This window comes from Neltuma alba, unplaced genomic scaffold, assembly GCF_004799145.2.
Source record: "Neltuma alba isolate B1F8T4 unplaced genomic scaffold, ASM479914v2 tig00010594_pilon, whole genome shotgun sequence".
Classification (NCBI taxonomy): Eukaryota; Viridiplantae; Streptophyta; class Magnoliopsida; order Fabales; family Fabaceae; genus Neltuma; species Neltuma alba.
In genome coordinates this window covers 84706-108343 of record NW_021635457.1, presented here as the reverse complement: position 1 = coordinate 108343, position 23638 = coordinate 84706, and the positions used below count along the sequence as shown (strand labels likewise).

At 36.7% G+C, this 23638-nt stretch overlaps 5 protein-coding genes across 9 annotated transcripts; 3 read left to right on the top strand and 2 right to left on the bottom strand.

The window, feature by feature from the left end:
* Positions 1–200: 200 nt before the first annotated feature.
* On the top strand, positions 201–6832 carry LOC114757423 (uncharacterized). 5 transcript variants are annotated; one of them, XM_028946480.1, is made up of 16 exons: positions 203–541; positions 1354–1481; positions 1704–1775; positions 1848–1961; positions 2518–2586; positions 2686–2742; positions 3364–3417; positions 3500–3562; positions 3635–3697; positions 4062–4226; positions 4307–4462; positions 5368–5433; positions 5545–5606; positions 5760–5884; positions 6306–6407; positions 6559–6832. In XM_028946480.1, exons 1-14 carry the CDS (start codon positions 349–351, stop codon positions 5839–5841), a joined length of 1344 nt encoding a protein of 447 aa, XP_028802313.1. In that variant the 5' UTR covers positions 203–348; the 3' UTR covers positions 5842–5884; positions 6306–6407; positions 6559–6832. The 5 variants fall into 5 exon arrangements, with proteins under 5 accessions (XP_028802316.1, XP_028802315.1, XP_028802313.1 ...); XM_028946479.1 differs by having other exon boundaries at positions 204–541; positions 5368–5448; XM_028946481.1 differs by lacking the exon at positions 5368–5433.
* A 1843-nt stretch (positions 6833–8675) lies between these two features.
* LOC114757420 (protein CUP-SHAPED COTYLEDON 3-like) lies at positions 8676–10904 on the bottom strand. The gene is made up of 4 exons (XM_028946475.1): positions 10668–10904; positions 10245–10467; positions 9667–9926; positions 8676–9526 (listed from the first exon to the last, which is right to left on the bottom strand). The coding sequence occupies exons 1-4, from the start codon at positions 10671–10673 to the stop codon at positions 8933–8935; spliced, it is 1083 nt and encodes a 360-aa protein (XP_028802308.1). The 5' UTR covers positions 10674–10904; the 3' UTR covers positions 8676–8932.
* Positions 10905–16978: 6074 nt separating this feature from the next.
* LOC114757418 (uncharacterized) lies at positions 16979–19139 on the top strand. Its single transcript, XM_028946473.1, has 2 exons — positions 16979–17210; positions 18242–19139. Exons 1-2 carry the CDS (start codon positions 16979–16981, stop codon positions 18937–18939), a joined length of 930 nt encoding a protein of 309 aa, XP_028802306.1. The 3' UTR covers positions 18940–19139.
* Positions 19140–19243: 104 nt separating this feature from the next.
* On the bottom strand, positions 19244–21185 carry LOC114757394 (pentatricopeptide repeat-containing protein At2g20540-like). The gene has a single exon (XM_028946435.1). It carries the CDS (start codon positions 21182–21184, stop codon positions 19520–19522), a length of 1665 nt encoding a protein of 554 aa, XP_028802268.1. The 5' UTR covers position 21185; the 3' UTR covers positions 19244–19519.
* Positions 21185–23407, top strand: LOC114757393 (putative pentatricopeptide repeat-containing protein At3g15130). Its single transcript, XM_028946434.1, has one exon. It carries the CDS (start codon positions 21225–21227, stop codon positions 23280–23282), a length of 2058 nt encoding a protein of 685 aa, XP_028802267.1. The 5' UTR covers positions 21185–21224; the 3' UTR covers positions 23283–23407.
* The last annotated feature ends 231 nt before the right edge of the window (positions 23408–23638 follow it).

Sequence of the window (23638 nt, the reverse complement as noted above, 5' to 3'; positions counted from 1 at the left end):
ATTAAGTTGTTGTTAAATTTTAAATCATTAAATTAATCTGTAGTTTTTGTAGGTGGATCTTATTTTTGAAATAAATACAAAAATTATAACCAACCAGTGCCGTGTCAATTGAGTAGATCCCGTATTCTCGCCACGTGCCGAGATTCCACGTCGCGTCGAGATTCCCTTACGGGCGAACTGACGGATGCAGCGCAGCATTATTCACCTTATTTTGATCGGGTCCCAATATCAGTAAAGAAAAATCTGCTGCGATTTGACGCGCAGGACCATTGCTGGAAAAGTATCAGGCAGTCTATGTTCTAAGTTGTTGCTTCTCAACTGCTTTGTTGGCGGCAAATCTGCATTTCCATGGCGTCTCCAAAGCTCCTTGTTCTGTTCATATTTCTTCTGTCCTTAATTTTCTTCCATGTTGGGGCCAACGTTTTCGCTGCACAAGGCGCTGCAGAAGATGAATCACTGCGTGTAAACGTGGTCGACGGCTCTGATTCAGCGCCTCTCAAGACTAAACTTGATCAACTCAACTCAAAGATCCAAACTCTCGGTTGGTTCTCGTTGCAAAGTAGTTTTCTTTTTTGTCCAGCGTTTAGATTTTAGCACAGTAACTCTAAGTAGCAAGTGAACCATGCCAGCGTCCTTCTATTCTTCGAGGTTTGACGGTGAACTTTCGCTGAGGTCGCTGTCATGGCTCATGCCTTATGTCATATGCTATTCTTTTTTACCTGGACTTCGATCCTATTTTGTCATGACTCAGGAAGCTGAAACTTGGTGAAGTTAGAATGTTCTTTTATCAGTCTTTTCTTTCCCTTAATTTGCCATAATGAATTTACATGATGCACCCGTAGTTGAATGGAGCTTAAGACAAGCATAATGATTCTGTTGGCAAACCCGCATATAGGGATGTTTCCGAACAATGTGCAAAGTGAAATTCTTTAATTAATAGGTATTGGTTTTGAAATTCTCCATCTTTATGTAATGTATCTTATGAGTGAAAAATGCAAAAAGAAAGAAAGAACAGAGGGAACTCAGAGTTCCGGCTTAAGGCTTCTTTCATTCTCGATTAGCAAGTCGAGTGTTAGGACGGTCTGAGAACTTCTGCTGAAAAATTTATGTTGGAATTGTTGGTACTATAGTCAGACACGGGTTTTCTTTGATAAATCTCCTAACTAGCAACCTTTGCGCTATCCCTATGAAGAGCTGCTTGTTCGTGATTGGAGGGACCTACTTAGCCGATAGGTCCTTGCAAATTCCAAGACGTTATATTCCCTTTTCTCATTGTTGTTGTCAATCATGTGTACATGATGGGTTTTGGCACTTTATTTAATAACTAATACACTCTCTATTTAATTTATGTAGAATCCCATGCAAGTGGAAAAACCCAAGAATTAAAGAACAAGGATAAATTAGTAGCAGAAAAGGAAAAAATTATTCAGGATAGGTCACATAGCATTGAGTCCTTGCGGAATGAGATTGCTTCTCTGCAGGTGAGAACGAAATGTCATCTCTCGGCATGCAAAGTAAAAGTTTGCTTCATTTTCTTTTCTTTTCTTTTTTTTTCGTGAAACAATCGTTTCTCTTATTACTGCATCTCGAAACACTATTAGAGGAGGGATCACAGAATCTTGTTTTTATTGTAATTTCTGTATACATTGTATCTTAATGATTATTATAAAATTAATTCTCCTAATTCTGTACTTCGCTCTTAGAAAAAAGGTGCATTAGATTCTGAGGAGAAGGTTGAAAAGGCCAAAGCCCGTGCCATTGAACTAGAAAAACAGGTTGGTAGGAATCACTTAGAGGATTTAATTGAGTAGAATTCTTTTTCCCCTCCTCTGAGGTTCTTTTTGCAGGCGGACAAGCTTCAAAGGGAAATAGAAACACAAAATAGGGATAAAGTGACCCTGGAAACGCGAGTAATTGAAGCTGAGGAACAGATCCATGGATTGAACTCAAAATTAGAGAATGTAAGTTGTGTTCAGCTAGATCATTCAAATTTTGCTTTTGTCATGTCCGATGTGGTAATGGTGTCTTCGGAACCCTTTGGTTGGATTGTGTGTGGGGGTTTATGCTCTTACTTCATTACAATATGGTTTCAGGGCTTGAAGGTGGTAGACCTTAGTAAGTGACAAAATCTAGCCGTAAAATGAGTCCTTTGCTAAATGGATGAAACATCGATTTAGGCAAAATAGACATGATGAGTTCTTCCTCCCATATATTTCCATCTTTCAGTAGGGCTTAGAATCTGAGGTCCTGGAAGTTGTTGGTAGCAACATGTCATCTTTTGTTAAGTGCATGCTCCTTAGTTGTCAATCTTCTTTCTCTTTTGATGGGGCAGGGAGTCAGTGCTTCAGGTTAGACCTGGATTTGTAAAACTAGTTTTTATTATATAGTCAAGACTATAATGGTGTCGGCTATTGGAAGTAGACATCAACTTGTACAACTTTTAACTTCAATTTCTCATCACTTAAACAATATTTGTTCGAGTGTTATGTGGTGACTTGTGCAGTGATTTCCTGACAGCTTCGAAAGATAAATGAGGAACAAAAGATGCAAATTCATAAAATTGAACGTGCTCTCAGAGTTTCTGAGGTATGTTAAAGTACTTGTGTTCTTGTCTTTCCTGTGCAATATACCTTGTAACAATTTTAACAAAGTTTCTTGGTCTCTTCACCCAATATTTTGATAAAGGAGGAAATGATGAGGGCAAAGTTTGAGGAGAGTTCCAGAAGAGAAGAGTTAATGGAGGTACTTATTTACATGAATGCTTGTACCCTATGATTTTTCCTACTTACTTGTAATCCCAGACAGCCATTAATCCAGGCTAATGATTGACAGTGTGATGCATTGAAAATCATTTTAATTTTTCTTGAAAATAAAGGGAAGTGTTTTTTAGTGTCAATGACTTTGCCTATTGCAGCAAAAGTATCTGTCAAGGGAATCTTTGGAAATGATAATATCATGTCACTTAATTGAAGGGAAAAATAAATAATTATAGGTTGATTGAATGGCATTTCTTGGTTTGCTTTTAGACCCAATATGCGGTAGGTTGACTAGGATTCACTTTGTTGAGCCGTCCTAGTTACTGGATATGTTTTTGAAAAATAATTCAAAATAACTAAGGGTTATCTCAAACACAGTTGGAGGGTCTCTAGACATCTGATGTGCCATTAACGATATGATATTTCGCTGAGTGGCTTTATTAAAGTCTTGTTTTGGTTTTCATAGAAGTTTCTGTCTATACCTACTATACTAATGATAGATTGAATATTGTCTTGTTTTCATTTTATGAGTTATGACTAGCAATTATAATAATCCTAATGATGTGCATTTGGCATGTGAGTGATGAATGCTGATATTAATTATTAGGTCTATGCTGCCTGGCTTCCACCTTGGCTTGCTTTACACTGGGTCCGCTGTAAGGTTAGTTGTTTTCATATACTGTAATAATGTTGATGAGAACAGCTTTCTTCATGAATGCTCTGAAACTATTTGAATTTTCCAGTCCTTTCTTCAGACACATTGGAATGAGCATGGGAAACCTGCTTTGGAAGTGATTACACAGAAGGTACCCTTTTTTCTCTTAATAACTAAAAATGGGACCTGTTGACTTCTGTATTTAATGTTGTTGTTGTTCCAGTTTCTAGAAAAAAAGGCACAAGCTGGGAAGTGGGCTGAACCTCCCGTGGAAACAATTAAAACTGTAAGCCTTCCTTTTAGTATTTATGTAATTCAGATTTTGATCTATTCTGTCTGGAGAAATTTCTATGTATGTGTGTATCTCTAAGGATTATATGGCATAAAATAATTAAATAATATGTATATTTAAGAGGCATCACGTTTTGGATGGTAGCTTTTCCTACTATACTTATGCCCAGTGGCTAGAAGATGAAGCTATGCCCAGTGGCTAGAAGATGAAGCTCCTTTTTAAGTTTCTGTTTGATAGGCTCATAGCCTAATCATGTTATTTGGGCGTTGGGTTTTTATGTAAGAAATAGCTGGTTTGTTTAACACTCGTGCAAATTGGGTTACATTCCTTTTCATTCTTTCTTGTTTATCACTTGAAGAAATGGATCCCGGCTATGAGAGAACAGTGTTCTGTGCTGAAAACAAATGCTGAACCTCATATGCGATTGTTGACTACAAAAATTGTTGAAGTTTATGAGGTTTCGAAGAGTGTAGTCACCTCACACTTGACCAGCGTACAACAAGCTGTAGATCCTTATTATCAGGTACATATTATGCTACTTGAACCTTATGGTTAGTTCGATCTGTTGATGTATATTTTGATCCGATTTCTAATGGGCTACAGGAAGCTAAAAAGTTAAGCAAGCCATACCTCGATCAGGCTGCTGTTGCAGCTAAACCCCATGTTGATAGATTACTAGTGGCTTTGGAGCCCTACACGATGAAGGCCATGCATGCTTATGGGAAGTTCTTGGAATCAGCTACTACGTATCATAGCCAGGTATCTTGCTGCTGCTCTTCTATTGCTATTAAAATTTTGCAAATTTTATATCTGGATAACAATTGTTTGGTCCCTAAATGGATTGTAAGGATTAGTCCCCTGCCCCCTCTTTCAATGATTCATCCGTATGAATGCAATTCTAGAACTTGCCACGGTATCTAATTTTCGTTAAATTCCTTGTTCAACAGTTCATGAAGTTCCTTGTTATTAGACTTGATGGCTTATTTCCTAGAATTGATAAAGCGTTCTTTTAGTCACGTTCTTTTGTTTAGAATTGGCCTTCCTTTGTTTAGAATTGTTATTGAGTAGGAGGCTCTAACTCTGCTATTTTTCCCCGTAATGAAAATTTGGGGTAATTTTTGTTGTTAAATTATCTGCATATATGCCCAGTGAAAGTGTAAAATTTGCTTGAAAATTCTATCTTTTGATTGTTTTAGCTCTTCATTCCTACGGTCAGTCTTAGTATTTCCTTGGCTCATCTTCATCTAATTAAAGTGCAATTAGTTAATGCTTTATATGTTGCTTGATGGTCATTTGCCTTCTGTTTGGTTCTTGTTTGACTGACCAATGAAAGAAAATTTTTCTCGAACCCAACTTGGTATTGCTGCCTTAGTGCATTATCACATTTCATGATTCTTTATTTCTTTATACTTTCCTACTTCTAGTGGCCACAAAATGATTCTGTTATCATGATCTTGCGGAGACCCTTTTTTTTTGGTATAATTGCTGCTCTTACTGTATTGTGTACCTAGGATCCGTAATCACTTTTTTGTCAAACTCTAATTCTGGGTGCTTTTATTCACTCTAAGTTTGTTTCTGTGCACACTTGTACTGCTAAAGAGAGATCAGGAAGATAATCTTCTGTTGCTTGCTATAGAGTGTTTTTATTTTCTTTTGCTGTTAAGGTGCAAGCTACTGTCCAGCAGACGCTAAAGGAGCATGAACTTACTAGGCCTTTTGCTACAAAGGAGTTGGAATGGTTTGCTGTATGTATCTAATGATTTTATCTTTCCCGACAAATAACTAGTGAAATTGATATAATCAATCATTTGGGTGGTTTAATGAACACTGTAAATTTGCAGGCATCAGCACTTTTGGTCTTACCTTTTGTTTTATTGGCTAGAGTGTTCTCTGCCATTTTCTGGTCAGTGTGAAATTTCTTTTTTCTTAGTTCTTTTTCTGATTCTGCTGTCTGTTAATCGCTTTCCATTTACATTTATGAATTGTGAATGTTAATATATTTTAGAAGTAGTGAACTGTCAGTCACAACTTTTCTCACTTGTCTGCTGCGCTGCAGTAGAAAGGCAAAGAAACCATTGCGAAATGTAGACTCACACCATCCACGCCGGAAAGTTAAGCGGGGACGTCGTGACCAGTAGATGACAGAGGATTTTCTTAATTTATTTTGTTGAGAGTAGTTAGGTATGCCTTTTTAATATTTTCTGGGATAGCATTTATGAATATATTTTTGGTCTGAAGCCTGGTTCGTTGCCTGTTATTATAGTGCCATGCACAAAGAAAATACTTCATTGGAGAAGTTGATATCCTAGCAATTTTTACTCGATGATTCCATCTCTCTGCAGTTGATTGAAATTATATAGGGCCAACGAATGTTATAGATATCCAAATAAATTTCTCTGTTCACTGAGAATAATCATAGCTTGGTCTTTATCTGTAAATATGATCTGAGAATGGTGCATGTCTGTAACTTTTTCTCCTGATCTTTTGTATGATGTCATGATCGAAATTGGTGAAGAATCAATTTCATTTGACCGACTATTAAGAAAGTGGGGCTTATTGCTTTTGCCAGCTAACATATCTTCTCAAATTTCTCGCTATGTAGTGTGTGAGAATGGCAGCTGGAAGAGGTAGTGCTGGGCATATGTATCTCATATTGAGAATGATTCGTGAGTGATGGAACCTGAAAGCAGCCTACCTACATAATGTACCATTTTCTTCTTTTAACAAGGAAAAATGAAAAGAATCAAGAGGCTTACTTTTCATTACTACTGTTGGAATTTATTTTTGTGTGTGTGTGTGTATTCTTTCTGCACAGTTCAACGGAGTTGTGATAAAAATGTTTTTGTTTCTTGCAGATGGTTGTGCCGTTTCACCTTGGCTTCTATCCATTTTTTGGTGAACAGGACAGGACGTGCTGGGCAGTTTTAGCCCGTGAAGCTGGGCAACGGATCATGGCCGCCGTTTACTAGATTTTTTTTTTTTTTGGTGAAAGCCGTTTATTAGAATTTTAGCTACTGAACATTGTATTGGTTTATCCTTCGCTCCGTCTTATATAATTTAATTATACCCACTTAACTATGGTCTGCTTTCTATTTCGTTTTAAATGAAGTTGATCTTTTTACCAATATATATATGCGTTCTTAATTTATTTATTTCAATTTAATCTTTTTAATTTCAATTTATTCCTTTGACTTTCAATGTGGGCCATGTTCTTTTCTTTTTTCGTGTTAGAATCCGCCCTTAAAAATTCATCTATACTAGAAAAAACTGAGAAATATTTTTTATACAATCATATGATATTTAGTATTATTGGGTTAGATTGAAGCTTTGTTGGATTCAATTTATGGTATCTTTGTCAATGTGTTTTTTTTTTTTAATTTTATTTGAGATTTAAATTTGAAGGAAATTGAGTTACTTTATTTTTTTTTTAATTCAACCCAATTATGTACTAAAAAAAATAACAAGATGGGCTTGAGGAATTAGGGTACTTGAAAAATTAAGGGATTAGATCAGAATAAACGTCAGAAAAGTTCTCTAATCAAAATACTCCTCCGGTCCTTAATATAAGACCCATTTAACTAATTTGATTAGATTAAGGAAGTTAGATAAGTTAGTTAATTATAAGAAATGTGACATGTTTTTTCTAAAATACCATAATCATCTTTTTTAATACATCCTCTCCCTCTTCTACTTGATTATGATTGAGAGAGCATCTATAGGGGTACTTTAGAAAAAATTGATAAATATGAGAAATGGGTCTTATATTTAAAACCAAAACTAACTCAACAATTGGGTCCTATATTAAGGACCGGAAGAGTACTATCTCTTATTCTAATTATAAGAAAAGAAGTTAAATTAGTTATTTATAATAAATATGTGTCGTCTTTTTTAAAATATTCTTACTAATAAAATGTATTAGTTAGAATTACTATTGTGGGAAGGATTATCTTGAAAAAAGATACATAAATATGAGAGAAAAAGAAGATTGATACCTTATATTTAGGATCAAAATAAAAGTCAAACAATGTCCTATATTAAGGATTAAAGGTAGTAATAACTAATCTTATTCTAATTAACCTTTCCTTCAGTTGAATAATTCGCAACTTTTGAGCTGAAGCGGATTTTTTCTTTTTTTTTTGCCAGAGAAGGAGAAATGTTATTACTCCTTCATACAGCCTGGAGGATGTGATTTACTCCTTCGTACATAAATCATGCATAGCTTTGACCGATTTACGTGAGGGAACTCTTGCTTCATTAAGACGAGCATTGCCGCAATACGCACCGAAATTATGCTATCATCAACAGTGTTCTTTGGAACTGGTTCCTTTTTTTAAATAATGTTTCAAATTCAAGGGGTGTTTGGCTTCTTCAAATTCCTTTTTTAAATAATGTTTCAAATTCAAGGGGTGTTTGGCTTCTTCAAAAAAACATTAAACGTGAATTTTTTCTCACATATTTACTTAATATATCGTAAAATTATTTTTAAAATCATAGTTTGATTTTTAAAATATTATTTTCAGTGAGCTACCTTTCATTTAAAATCCAAGTACACTCAAAATATCAAAAATAGCTGCAAGAATCAAATGTTAGATATACTAAATAATGGTCATGTTTGTGTGCATATATAAAGTATTAGCTGCATTAGAAGAGCATTATATATAAAACCATTTGTACTTTTGCATTCACATCCATAATATACTGGATCCACCACACACACATATTTATAAATTTTAAGAAGAGAAAGAGAAAGGGACTTCGTAAATAGGTAAAAAGATCTCGGACTGCACAGTAGTTAAATATATATATATATATATATATATTCTAAGCGATATAATATATATGAGCGAGCTCCGACCTATATGTTTACACAAGAAACCGATGAAACATATATAAAAATTACTTGCGCAGATCATATGAGGAAAACGCAATATCGTAATTCTGTAGTAATACTGAATTCAGGAAAGAAGGTTGATAAAGCAAAACATTATTGGAGAAGTTGCTTGATTCTGAAGGAATACAAGACTTGGCTTGCTGGGCGATATATTGAAATTACCCACACAAGAAACTTAAACAGAACACTAGAGTAAGCAAAGCGTACGTTTATGAGGGTAGCTGATCCAACTAAAGTTCAATTATATTCTCTCTGCATTATATTACCATATCTAGTAAATATAATAATAACCTAAAAAGAAGGTGGTGTGCTATTGTCTTCGTTCTCCTTCTGGTTTATCAGTAGGAAGGCCAGTAAGCATCGAGATCCACACAGTGATCTGCCATGCCCATATACCTAGTACTCTGAGTCTGAGGATTAACGTTGTTCATGTCCATACCATAGCCCCCCAGGTTGTCTGCAGCGACAGAAGTGACAGGTGTGACAACGTTGTTAGAAGTCAACAAATCGTGTTGGTTACTGAATGGTCGCAAAAAGGGTTGTGAGGTGGGTGTTCCTCCCTCTGCAACTACTGATGCGTTTCCCAGATTCAAATTGAGTCCTGAGATACTGAACCCTCCTGATGCTGTAACGGGATAGTTGTTGAACTGATGGGATTGCATTGGTAGGTTCAGACTAGTATTATTGCTTGGTACAGAATTACCCATCATGTAATTATTATTGTTCCTTCCGTAAAGGAAATGAGCTGCTGGATCTCCAAGGTGCATCATATTCATCACCGATGGTGGCATATTAATACTCGCACCAGGACCACCAGTAAAACCTGCTATGTCCAGGCCATAAGGATTCAGTCCTCTTGCATGGTTCGAAGGGAACTTCTTTACCACGCTCCCACTCTTCTGAAACACTCGGCATACCACCCATTCATCTTGCTGTTTCACGTAAGACGAAATAATTAATGGTCATGCAGTGAAACCCTAGCTCAGCTGTACATAATAGGATACAGATAGATAACTGATATAAATATATATATATATCGGCATGTGTGTGTTTTGTGTTTTAATTTGATTACCTTGTTGGTTTTAGAGTGAATGCGGTATTCGTGCATGACCCAGTTGGTTTTCTCGCCTCTTGGGGCTCTGCCTTTGTAGAAGACCAAAGTCTTCTTCATGCCCAGGAGCTCCGATGTGGCGGCGTTGACGATTTCCTTGTCTTTGCCTGTGGTTTTCCAGTAGCCTGTGTTCGTTGCTCGATTCGTTCTCACACCAGTCGGGTACTTCCGATCTCTCAGACTGAAGAAGTACCATTCCTTCTCTCCCATCTTCGCCTTCCCTATTTCATATCCAACGAACAAGCTTTATACAGTAATTATTACTGGGTCATAGATATAGACGAATCTTTTCCTTAATAAAAATTATATATATACACACACATCAAAAGCAAGAAAGCAACATCATCTATATCAGAATAGCATACAGTTATTTAATACAGAAAATTGTGGAAGGATAAGGGCTTAGAGAGAGCAGAAACCCTAGATGTTGTGTGACTGTGAAAGATGATCGAAAGTAAGTATGGCTTTCATTTGACCATAATGGATCTTGAATTGAACATGATGAGAGATAAATAGCTGCATGAAGACAAGTATTATACCTGGGAGCTCCCAAGGCTCGCATTTGTTGAGATCCACATCACCAATTGCTCTTCCTGTAAAGCTAGAATCAGAGATCTTGTTTATGAGATAGTGAGTGATGAGCTCTTCATCTGAAGGATGGAATCGAAATCCCGGTGGAAGGATTTCCTCTTTTTCTCCACACCTTTCCATCTCCATCTCCCTCTCCCTCCCCTTCCCCTCTTTGCTTGATTCCTTCTCCTTCTGTACCCACACACAAAAAAACTAACACATCATGCATATAATATAAAGAAAGATCAATCAGCTCCGACACTTGTCTCTCTAAGCTGCCAAAAAAGAATTAAGCTAAACCATTTCGGAGAGACTTGTATGTATTAATTAACTTCCCTCAAATAAGAGAAGGATCTGCAGGGTTGATTAATTTCTTAAGCAGTTACACTCACTTGCATGGAGAGACAAATTCTCCTTCGATTCGGGTTTCGACGACGTTTAATTATGTGAGGATGTTGTCTCGTTCGCTAGGAAACGAAACACTGGCTTGAGAGATACTGCACCAATATATATATGTAAACGTATGATAAAAAGGAAGCCAGGAAGCTTTCTCTGTGCTCACCATGCACGACAAGTTAGGGAATTTAAGTGCAGGGACAAATGAAGAAGAGAAGGAAGGCTAGGAAACTTAAAAAGAGTGTTTGTGAAGCTTTCACCAAACGTGGGTCTTGACCTTCAAGTTGCAAATATATACCAGCTGTATCTATCCTGATGAGATTAATTACTAATAGTCTGAACGTATACAGCAAAACCCAAATCAAAATAACCATGTCATGACCTCGTCAAAGATGAAATTTCTGAGCCAACGTAACACTTAACAGGCAATGCCAACGAGCCAATAATGCACGTGAGAGGGTGGACCACGCTTTTTACCTAATGCTATTTGATTTCTATGACCAATCAGGAGATGCCGTGTCATCAAGCGACATGATCTATGTGGACCAGTAATGGAGAGTGAAGACAATGGAAGAGTCAAAAGAGGCGAAGAAGGATGCAACAAGTCCCCCAACAGAAGGCAACCACTCTCAATATAAAACAATAATATATGCTTAATATAAAAACTAGTTGATTAATTTAATTAGATTAAGAAAACTAGTTTAGTTAGTTATTTATAATAAATTTGTGTTATCTTTCCTAAAATATACATACTAATTAAGTATATTGGCTTACAATGATTATCTTGAAAATAAATAAATAAAAATGAGAGAAAAAGTATAGGATCAAAATAAAAGCCAAACTATATTAAAGACTAGAGATAGTATTATCAATAAGACACTAAACACCCTCTCATCTCTCACTGACTAGTTGTCAGGATTCTATGTTCTTGTTTCCTGTCTCCTTCATCTTTCCTTGTATATACCCATGTATATAATTCTTGACAGATTGTGTTTTTCCCTTAAGAAAAAAGTACTGTGCATGTAACATCAGTTGAAAGTAGAAATGGAATGGCTAAAAGTTCAATGAAACGTGTTGATTTCGGATCGTATTGACTTTGGCTGAGAAAAAGATCAAGGCATGCAAAGGTTAAGTTAATCAGAGTTAATCTAAAGATAAGGATAAGTAACAAAAAATGAATAAAGCGCACATATCGCATGAAATTGATGAAATATGGTCATAATTTGCTTGTGATAAAAGACAGACAAAGCGGAAGCGAAAAGCACGGAATCTACTAATATAGCAGTCTCGGGATGTTTTTGGCCTTTGTCCATTATTCGGTTTTCTCTCTTCATTTTTTTTTTGAATTCTTGTCTCTTTTTGTTTTGGGTCTTTTTTAATTTAATTAGTGGTAACACCTTCTACAAATTAAAGCAACGTCTGTCTTTCCAATCTCATCCTGTTTTGGCAGCACTAGGCAACTATGTGTGATAATCTCGCGTTCAATTATTATATTTCGAATCTTTTCATATAACTATTAATTGCATGTATAATATTATACAATACAGATAATGTTGGGACAATCTTTAATTAATTCCGGTGTTAATTTTTAATTTTGTGCACAATCTTTTCTATTCCGATTATAGAGAAGACATGGCTAAGGAAAAAGGTAGGATTAATCCAAATTAAATTACATTACATCATTTTATTATATAACTTAAAATCCTAATTAAGTTGTGTAAAATAATGTGAGACAAATTGAAGGAATCATGTCTATAAATCCATTCATTGGAGGCGATATCGTTTGAATCGTTTCCGTCTTCTTCTTCTTCTTATTTTAATTTCGCGCGTGCAGAAGATAAATGTAGCAAAAGAAGACTATGATTTTGGTCCCCCCCCCCCCCAAAAAAAAAGTTGTGAAGACTATATGATCAAAATTGACGGCTGCCCAGGGCCATCCAGAACCAATCTCCACGAGTCGGAGGGAGTGTGAAGTAAATATATGATAGTACTACTTCCGGTTTTTAATATAAAAATTAATTTGACTTTTAATTTGATCTTAAATATCATACCTCAATCTACTTTGTGCGTCATATTTATCTATTTTTTTTAAAAGTAGTCTTTGTAGTAGTTGCACATGTTAAATGTGTCATCAAACGGTAGTTCTAGTTAATGCACATGATTAGCAAGGGTATTTTAGGAAAAATAATATTTATTTATTACAGTTAACTAGTTTAACAAACTTTCTTAATCTACTCAAATTAATTAACTAGTTCTTGTATTAAAGATCGGAGTTAGTATTTTTCAATGTTTTTTCTTTCTCTATGCCTTAACCTTCAACGACAAATTAGAAAAATTGTACCTTAATTATTACTTTAACAAGGAATACTCCTCTACGTTCTTCATATAAAATATTCAACCTTTGTTACGTATACAAACAGACCCATACTTGCGCACTTCTTGCGCGTATCCATAGGGCCAATACATTGACTCAAGTCAAGTCTTTGGCTCCATTCCATTTCGCCTGCTGGATAGGGAAATTTGGTTTGATTTCTAGGGCTTCTTGTCTACACAGACGTTCATTTATTAATTGCAATACTTTAATTTTCCTCGCAAATTATACGTATATGTGTATGTATTCAAATTATATGTATACTATGCTGTTGTAAATATATATATCTAGAAAGCATACGTAATTGCTATACTTTAGTCTCAAACCATGAGAAGTCTTAGCCTCAATTTTGCGCCTTTTTCTTTGCTTTTCTCCAGGTTTTATCCTGCAGTATATCAGAGAGGCTTGAAGGCTTTCATCACAATTCACCGTGCAGATTTTTCTCCTTGTTTATTCAACACTGGTATACAATCAAAAGCATGTGTGTGTGGCCAACGAGAATTGAGTTTAATAGAAGGAGTCAGTTTTCACAATATGATAAATCAATATTCGAATTCTCATTGAGAGATATGCTCACATTTAGTACCCGACAGTGCTTTGAACAGAACTGTCTTTAATAAGAGAATACTTATGCTGCCAAAAAAAAGTGCGTGTGTGTGTGAGAGATTCTTTTGTTCAAGATATATCATGCTTGGCTTCTTCTAATTAGTGAGACAGAAAAATTAAGACCGGAGGATTAATATATATATCCTGTGACCTTCAAATCATATTCCTATTTACTTATTTGTGTGCGGTTCAATTACAGCTAGCAGATATAATTTATTAGCCTGCCGATGCTGATGCCCAAACCATGCGTTCTTTTTATTTATCATCAAATGAACGATGTTGTTGCCGGTATACACACACACACACGTACTGTGTTTTTGTGCGATACAATATATGACCGAACTGATCAGAGATATTTTGAAGAACTGATGTAATCGTCTTCAAATGTGAAAGCTGAATTTACGTGTTTGAATTGAAGTAATTGCCGGGATAATGAATTATATATACTTGAAGTCCCTTTAAAATTTTGATCTGTATTGTCAAAGGTTAGTTATGATTTGGGGAAGATTCATAGGTTTGGATTTGAATTATGAAGTAAAATAAGCATGCCTTTGGCGTTTGAGGACAAATTAAGGACAATCCAAAGCTTTCTTATAACACACTTCATATATCAAAATTTCAACTGTCTCGATCATGTTCACCTGTTCTGAAAACATCACCTCAATCTATCTTTATTACCTGCATTATTGAAGCTGTTAAATTCGTATGTTTCTTGTTGTTGGTAATTAACCACATTGGTCATTTAAATTAATTATGAAACGAAATGGAATTCTGATGAGAAGATCGTCATCACTGATCTTCTGATCTATCCTGCAAATCTGGTACCTGTAAGTACATGCTAAAGCACGTACATAGGTATAATAATTCAAGAGCTGTCGCACATTAATTAATACTCCTCCGGTCCTTAATATAAGACCTATTTAACTAATTTGATTATATTAAGAAAGTTAGGGAAGTTAGTTAATTATGAAAAAAGTGACACATTTTTCCTAAAACACCATAATCATCTTTCTTAATAACCCCCTCTCTCTCTTCTACTTGATTGTAGTTGAGGGAGTATTCATAGGGGTAATTTAGAGAAAACTAATAAATATGAGAAAAGGATCTTATATTTAGGACTAAAACCAACTCAAGAATTAGGTCCTATATTAAGGACCAGAGGAGCAAGACAAAGATTAGTTAATAATTTACACATATATTATAAATATGACCCAGCAACATGGAAAAACTAGTTAGAAGAAATCTCACTTAGGTCACTGTGATCTACTCAAAATCTAGCACTTTCGTGTCCGAATTCGTAGCTATGGTCTCTAATTTATGGGATGTCCACAACTTGAACTCTTGCAGTGTGCGTCCCTTGATCAGCAGGCACCAGCTAGCAATAAACTAATCACCGGTGGACTATATAGATAATTAATAATCAGAAGTGTCAATACGTTAAACAAAACTGTTTAAAGATGATGGATCAACGAAAAACAAAGGGACTATGCTAAAAACCCAATAATTAAGCTGCTGGTGAGAACATAAATTAAAGCAGGCACATATTAATTAATATAAGTATATGCATGTGTATGTCAATTAATATATGAAGTTTTTAATCCTTGAAGTGCAGAACAAGCAGGCTTCATCTGTCCCCAGGAAAGTGCTTGATTATCTATGTATCGTTCTCCAGGTAGCTATATAAACCCAACAACTACTTTAATTTCATGATTACACACTGACGCAAGCAACTAATATGATTTTATTATATATTTCGGCCAAAACAACAACAATATGATCACACACACACACACACACACACACACACACACAATATAAAGAGATAAAACACACAAGTCATTAGGCTATATATATAGCTGGTTATTTGGATTAACGAACACCGGGTTGTTTTACTTTAACGGAAAAAACGTGATGTACAATTGGTTTTTTGTTTAAATTATAAATCAAGTAGATTTTCATATCTATAACCAGTGATCGATCCTTCTTCATTTTTGCAAACCTCTACCAGAAAGTTAAATATGAAGAGATATATATATATATATATATATATAAATCCCTGCCAGTGCTCAATTCCTTCAGTAATCCCCATAATTTGATATCGGCTCCATTATTAGTTATTATGAAATCGTTGGGTCTGACATACGTAAGTACGTAGGTGTATATGTATGTACACATCACTCTGATGCTAGGGTTTGATTATTCTATAACTATATTTAAAAAAGATGTTAATTGATTAATTGGTGTACGCTTGAGATAATAATTAAGTCCTGAATTCAAACTTATAGGATATTCTCTTCTAGACGTTAATGAGGGTTTTTGGCCAATTTTTATGATTAGACATGTTATGAAAGGATCAACATCTTTATTAGGGCACAATCATATCAAATCTTAATTAAACTATAAATCCTTGACGAGCTGTCGATGCTTATAGACGAATAATTGACAGGAATTCGTCAAGAATCAAGAAGAAACCCTAGTCCAAAATGACCCTCTTCTGCTGTGCTTTGTTATTATATATGCTACTTATCAAGCAATTCAAAATAAAGTATTAGTGGCTGCGATTAATTAGCTCCGTTACTTAATTAATAATATGAACTTGATGACTTTGCTCATTTTTTTCAGAGTGTACGTATTGGCTGAAGTTGTTAGAATATTTAGGATGCAAGAAAAGCAGCTTATATAATTAAGTACAAGTTGAGAGGGAAAAGAAAGAGAAGAATCAAAGGAGGAGAATTTCTTACATGAATTTCGCTGATAGATAGGTCAAGCACGTGGTCTCTTCACTATCCCTATGTTTCCTCTTCACTTGTGACTGGTTGATTACTTGATTGTTCTTTTCTTTTTCTTTTTTTTTCAGTAAATCCAATCTGTTCTGGAATTTGCTGATTAATAGTGTAGTTAATTATATTAAATATTGATATTGCTGATTAATAGGCTTAATATCACCGATCGGCGTGTTTTTTATATTAAATATTGATATTGATATTAATAAGTGTAGTTTTTTTGCCAAAACTAATAGCGTAGTTAATTATATATATCTGCTGGCCAAAAAAAAGTTATCATCATATTATCACTAAATATATGTTTTAAAAAATAATAACATTATTAAAATTAATCATAGATAATTAAATAAATTATAGAATAATTAGTCCTTTATGTGAAACTTCTCCATGATAAAAGGCACATATATATTGGCAAACAAACAAAAAAAAGCGCACATATATATATAGGTGAATAATTAAAAAATACTTCTCCGGTGTTACATAAAAAACTCAAGTCTTATATTTAGGAGCGTCAGTATTTATGTTATTCTGTCAGAAGGTTTACGTGATGGATGCGACAGCCAAAGAAGCCCGAAGAAGGAAAATCTTGGAACGGGGATCCGACCGATTAGCCATGATAACGGGTCGGGTCCACACTATTCAACCTCCTCTGCCTTCATCCCACGTCCACCCTTCCAGTGGCGTCCACCCTTCCAGTGGCGATGCCGATTCGTTGTCCCAGCCGTTAATTGCAGACGATCAAGCCATTCGATCTTTCGTCTCCCATCCAAACACTACTGGTATACTTATTCTTTCTCCAAATTTCCTTTCAGTGAAAATATATTCTTTGGCGCCAAATCTCCTCTTAAGTTAAATGCGAATAGACTGGCCGTGTATCAACCAATTATTATAATTGATGTGTAATTTTTTTTTTCTTTAATTTCAAACATGCTAGTACCTGAAGTATCCAATGACAGGAGATATTTAACTTCTTAGGTAATGTTCTATGCACCCGAGATTGTGGTGACATCGACTTAGTTCTTGAAACTTAGGTTTTAGTGTTTCACTTCTCGTCTGGGTGCATTGGTCTCCCTTTTATTGGGAAAAAAACACCATGGGAAGATGATAGAAAGGTTTGCAATCCATGATAAGGTAAAAATAGCGTGTAGTTGGAACTTTGGAGTTTAAATCTCGAGAAAGAAAAACTATTCAGAAATTCTGAAGGGTGGGTCCCTGTCCATATACATACATACTCAGTCTGCTTCAGAGAAACAGAATTAGGATGTTGCTGTTTTGGGTTGTATTGCCTTTGCCTAAGAATGTGAATGTTGTGTAATGGGCTTTTGCTACATATAGCTGTCCGTTGATAATTCAATGAATTTTTGCGCACCTATAAGAAGCATCTCCTTTAGAAGGAAAATCACTATTTGATATCACTTTAGATACTATTGTCATAACTCATGATTAAAGCCTCCAGCGGTTCTTTTTTCCTACATAGACGCTGAGCTTTACCATAGGTAAGACAGTTTTTTGAGCTGTACAATGTGTGGACAAACTACTGAGGTAGAATGGAAGTTGCGTCTAATTTTGCTCGGTTGGGGAAATGAGATGTTAGATGATGACAAACTAGGGTCCTTGGTTCTAATCTTGTACCCAAGTTACTACTCGTTAAATATCTCATTATATCTGAACTCGACAATGTCCGGGGGCATGAAACCTTGCAAAGCATTGTCACTTGTCATAACTGTTAATGCTTTCTGTCTCTCACTTATCAACTAAAAAATTGGAATTTATGTCACTACTTTCACTGATCAGTTATTTTTATGGGCAGTTTCTCCGCAAGGGGAGGCAGAGGAGTCAGATCCTATTTTGCTAAATGCTGATCCTGTTACTGATCCCTACCACTCCGGTGCCTACAACGGCAGCGACCAGAGACCGTTGCATGAGTTTGAGCATCAAAATGGAATTTCAAGCTTGCTTACTTCTGTAGTGGAACAAATGCAACAGCTTCCAGGTTCATCTGTGGTTACCTCAGAAGTTAATCGAGTACAACCTCCGCTTGATTCATCTGTTTTTACTTCAGGAACTGAGCACCAGTCACGTTTCCAATCTAGGGACCCTAAATTGTTCACCCCTGGCGAAATAAGTTCTGCCATCACTGCATCAAAGATTACCCGCCTTTGTTGTTCTATTGGTGTAGCCCTGCTAGTTGTATTATCTTATCTAGGATTTCCTCTGCTAGATAGCAAATATGTAAAGAGTATACCAAGCTGTAGGCCACTATACATGGTTTTGGTGGCAAATGTAACAGTTGTGGTTGTGCAACTTTTTACTGTTAAACAAAGAAGGGCTGCAGGAAGACGAAATGAAATTTCTTCTGATCGAGATCACTGGGTTGATCATCTTAGTCGATCATTGGAAGCGGGTTTGGTGATGCAGAACGTGATGGATGCTATGTTTATGGATTGTGCTTCTTATGCAATCATTGTCATATGCGGCCTCTCCCTTCTGCAGTTGTTTGGCAAGTAATTCTTTCGCGTCTGCCTCAAGATCTGCCCTTCGTTTCCATTTACTTGTCCTTTCCGGTTAGTTCTGTATTATGTGGATCGTTCAACAAACAATACCAACGTGTAGATAACTTGTAGTTTGGCAAGCGTTTGGATATTCATAATACGTCCTGTTAATTGACTTGTTTTACAGTAGTAGATGGGTATTTTGTTGAATAGAAAGGCTCTAACTTTTTAACATCCAAATTGGGAAAGATGCATAATATATGATCCACAAAGAAGGCGTGCTTGATGAAATTGAGGTCCATTTGGTGGCGTTCATATAACTTGCACAGTTTATGAGGTGCGAAGTTTTTCATGGCAAAGGGTATATGCAATTGTTTGTGTTTAGAATATTGGCCTGAGAAATGACAATGGCTATGTGGTGTAGCTTGGAAGGCTGCTATGGCGGGAGGGACAAGTTGCGCTTTCCAAGAAATCAAATATGTAAGAGTTCCTTCTGAAATCTTACAATTCCTTTCTATCTTATGATTAATCAGAAGAGGGGACGCCTTTCAACAAAATGAAACTTTTTGATAAGGGTTAAAAATGAAACTTACAACCTAACACAAAGCTCGATCAGCATGCCGTTCAAATTCCATCACTTCATTGGTTCCATTTCGATGCAAAGCCAACCCGTCTAGGATCCAGAAGATTTCTTCTGAGAACGGCTTTGAATCGTCGCCTGACACAAACTCTTCAACCACATCGCCAACCTCAATCAAGCTGCACCCTGGAGTTTTCTTAATTCTCTTATTTCTAATGAGTTTCCTAATGCTAGATACACCTTCCCATTTTCCAAGCTCCGCATATATGTTAGCAAGCAAAACATAGCTCCCAGAATCATCTGGTTCAAGTTCCAGAAGATGCTCCATTGCAATAATAGCCATATCAAGATTGTGATGAATCCTGCAAGAACTTAAGAGAGAGTTCCATATCCTTGAATCTGGCTTTATTGGCATCTTCCTTATCGTCTCAAGAGCCTGTTCAAGGCGTCCCGAGCGTCCCAGAAGATCAACTAGGCAACCATAGTGCTCTATCTCTGGCTCTATATGATAATCCTCTCTCATACAATCGAAACATTCTAATCCCTCTTTCCATAATCCTGCATGTGTACAGGCTGTTAAAACTCCGAGAAATGTGATCGCATTTGGAGCTACTTGTGCTCTCTGCATATCTCTGAAGACTTCGAGTGCTTCATGAGCTTTACCATTATTAGCCAATCCTCCAATCACGCTACTCCAAGAAATCACATCCCGCTCGACCAATTGATCAAACAAGTCCCGAGCTTGATCAACGCAACCACACTTGTTGTACATTTCAATTAGTGCGTTGCAAATGCTAGTCGTCTTCGAAAACCCATTCTTATCAGAGTACATGTGAATCCATTTCCCAACCTCAAGAGCTCCTAGCTGTGCACAGGCAGGTAAAACAGAGACGATGCTAATCTCATCGGGTTCGATACCAACCATTTGCATTTCGCGAAAAATTTTTAATGCATCAGAATAGCAGCCAACTCTTGCATACCCAGCAATCATTGTTGTCCAAGAAACAATTGTTCTGCAAGGCATTTCGTCGAACAGAGCTTTTGCACTTTCCATCTGACCCAACCGCGCGTGTCCATAGATTAAGCTATTCCAAGAAATTGCATCTCGGTTAGTCATTAGCTGGAAAACTTTGTATGCAGTGGTCAAATCATCACATTTTGCATACATATCTATCAGCGCGTTCTCCGTTGTACAAAGGGAATGGGTCCCAAACTTACATAGTTGCGCGTGAATTTGCTGGCCAAGACGATAACATAAAAGCCCTGCGCATGACTTTATCAAAAATGGGAATGTGAATCTGTCTGGCGAAATCGGATTTTCTGCCAATTTCCGTGGATGCCTCATCATTTGCTTAAACGTACTGATTGCGAGTCTATATAGGTAGTTGTGGGAGTAAGTTCTGATGATTGCGTTGTAGGAAAACGCGTTTGGTTCTATTAGTTGTTGGAAAAGCAGGGTCGCGTAATCTGTATCGCCACAAATGTCGCATACATCCACCATTTTTGTCACCAAGAAGTTGCTCTGTGTTAACGATAGCTTGACGATACAAGCATGGATTTTTTTTAGCTGCGCTATTTTCATACAACTGCGCAGAGCTGGGACGAAATGATTTTCCATTTCTCTAAGAACATGATTTCTAGTTGCCCTTCCCATCAGTGATTTTGTGGATGAAAATTCCATTAACTTCTGCTATAAAGCAATTTGTGATCTTCTGCCGTTGATGATTGACAGACAACTATTGACCGGGCTCCTGAAGAGGTGTGCGAAGAACTGTTTGCTTGATCAGGGGAAGCAAGTACATGGGTTAGTAGAGATGTTAGGATTTGGGCGTGATATGGTGGTAAACAATGATCTCATACATATGTACGCGAAATGCCGCAGGATGAACCTTGCTTGTTCTGTGTTCGATCAAATGCCAGAGAGAAATGTGGTCTCTTGGACGGCTCTGATGTGCGGCTATTTACAACATGGTGATGCGAAAACCTCATTATCCTTATTTTCTAAAATGGGTCATGCAGCTGTTAAGCCTAATGAGTTCACACTGTCCACCAATCTAAAAGCTGCGGGGATTATGGGTATCGCTGAGAATGGCAGGCAGATTCATGGGGTTTGTGCAAAATCTGGTTTTGAATGGCTGCCTGTTGTGGCCAATTCTATTGTTGATATGTACTCAAAATGTGATAGGATTAGTGAGGCAGCAAGAATGTTTAACGTTATGCCAGTCAAAAATCTCATAACCTGGAATGCAATGATTGCTGGATACACCCTCAAAAGACATGGTGCAGAGGCTTTAAATCTGTTTCGGAAAATGCAAGAGAGAGGTGACATTCCAGATGAATATACATATTCAAGTATATTGAAGGCATGTAGTTGTCTTGGTGCAGTAAGAGAAGGCACCCAAGTACATGCTTCGTTAATCACGCAAGGATTCCCATATTTGGTTCAATCAACTGTTTCAGGGGCTCTCGTTGATCTGTATGTCAAATGCAGGTGCATAGTTGAGGCTAGGAGGGTGTTCGATCGAATTGAACCAAAGAATGTGATATCTTGGAGCTCACTTATGCTTGGATATGCACAGGAAGACAATTTGCCACAAGCCATGGACTTCTTTCAGCAGCTGAGGGAAAGGAAACATCAAGTGGATGGGTTTGTGCTTTCAAGCCTCGTAGGTGTATTTGCCGATTTCGCCCTTGTTGAGCTGGGAAAGCAAATGCATGCTTATACCTTTAAACTCCCATTTGGTTTAGAAATATCAGTGTCAAATTCAATTTTGGATATGTACATGAAATGTGGGTTAACAGATGAGGCGGACGCACTTTTCAGAGAGATGCCAGCAAGAAATGTAGTTTCCTGGACAGTTATGATCACTGGCTACGGAAAACATGGTATTGGGAAAAAAGCAATTGATCTTTTCAATAAAATGCAAGTAGAAGGGATCGTACCAGACAATGTGACTTACTTGGCTGTACTCTCAGCTTGTAGCCACTCTGGACTTATTGAAGAAGGTCAAGAATCCTTCTCTAGTTTCTGTAGGAATCAGCAAAGAAAGCCACAAGTGGAGCATTACGCTTGCATGGTCGATATGCTTGGAAGGGCTGGACGTATAAAGGAAGCAAAGGATCTTATAGAGAAAATGCCACTGAAGCCAAATGTGGGTATATGGCAGACACTACTCAGTGCTTGTAGAATTCACGGGGACGTCGAGATGGGGAAAGAAGTAGGAGAGATAATCTTTAGATTAGATAGAAACAATCCAGTCAACTATGTGATGATGTCAAACATCTATGCTAATGCAGGGTATTGGAAAGAGTGTGAGAGAATAAGATATATGGTAAAGAGAAAAGGATTGAAGAAAGAGGCAGGACGTAGCTGGGTAGAAATAGACAAGAAAGTTCACTTTTTCTACAATGGAGACGAAACCCATCCACTTACAGAGAAAATCCAGGAGGTGTTGAAAGAAATGGAGAAGAGGATGAAAGAAGAAATTGGTTATGTTCATAACATGAATTTTGCATTGCATGATGTTGAAGAGGAGTCGAAGGTGGAGAGCTTAAGGTTTCATAGCGAAAAGTTGGCGATTGGCTTGGCTCTGGTAAGTGGTGGGTTCAAAGATGGGAAAAGGATTATTCGCATTTTCAAAAACTTGAGAGTTTGTGGTGACTGCCATACGTTTATCAAGGGTTTGTCAAAGCTTCTGAAGATTGTGCTCGTCGTGAGAGACGCAAACAGATTCCACAGATTTGAGAATGGCTTGTGTTCTTGTGGAGATTACTGGTGATGCCAATTTATTGACTCCGTCAACATAGATGGGTCTGATTTCTCAAAAGGACATCGAAGTCCAGCTATTTGGTACCCCTTGTTCAACTTCCAACTCTCTCCAATGATTTTTTAACGAGTTTTAACTTTTTTTGGGGGCCTGATATGTACGAGCTACACTTTTTCCCTTTTTGAAAAATAACGAGCTTCACTTCGAAACCAAAGTAAATATCCTCTTCATCTCGGCCTTTTCTTCCTTTTTTGACTTCCATGCTAAAGAAAATAGTTGAAACGATTAACCTCCGATTTTTGAGATAGGAAAATAAGTACTATTTTCGGTGCGTTGATCTATTTGTGGAATTATACTTGATTATGGGT

What these genes read in the sequence shown, in the direction of transcription:
- LOC114757423 (XM_028946479.1), top strand. Translation starts at nt 349, where the DNA reads ATGGCGTCTCCAAAGCTCCTTGTTCTGTTCATATTTCTTCTGTCCTTA. An exon ending in TGGAAGTGATTACACAGAAG is followed by an intron (nt 3,563 to 3,634) that starts GTACCCTTTTTT and finishes TTGTTGTTCCAG; the next exon opens with TTTCTAGAAAAAAAGGCACA. An exon ending in CTACTACGTATCATAGCCAG is followed by an intron (nt 4,463 to 5,367) that starts GTATCTTGCTGC and finishes TTTGCTGTTAAG; the next exon opens with GTGCAAGCTACTGTCCAGCA.
- LOC114757420 (XM_028946475.1), bottom strand. An exon ending in CGAGCCTTGGGAGCTCCCAG is followed by an intron (nt 9,927 to 10,244) that starts GTATAATACTTG and finishes GATATGAAATAG; the next exon opens with GGAAGGCGAAGATGGGAGAG. An exon ending in TTCACTCTAAAACCAACAAG is followed by an intron (nt 9,527 to 9,666) that starts GTAATCAAATTA and finishes TACGTGAAACAG; the next exon opens with CAAGATGAATGGGTGGTATG.
- LOC114757418 (XM_028946473.1), top strand. Translation starts at nt 16,979, where the DNA reads ATGGATGCGACAGCCAAAGAAGCCCGAAGAAGGAAAATCTTGGAACGG. An exon ending in CTCCCATCCAAACACTACTG is followed by an intron (nt 17,211 to 18,241) that starts GTATACTTATTC and finishes TTTTATGGGCAG; the next exon opens with TTTCTCCGCAAGGGGAGGCA.
- LOC114757394 (XM_028946435.1), bottom strand. Translation starts at nt 21,184, where the DNA reads ATGGAATTTTCATCCACAAAATCACTGATGGGAAGGGCAACTAGAAAT.
- LOC114757393 (XM_028946434.1), top strand. Translation starts at nt 21,225, where the DNA reads ATGATTGACAGACAACTATTGACCGGGCTCCTGAAGAGGTGTGCGAAG.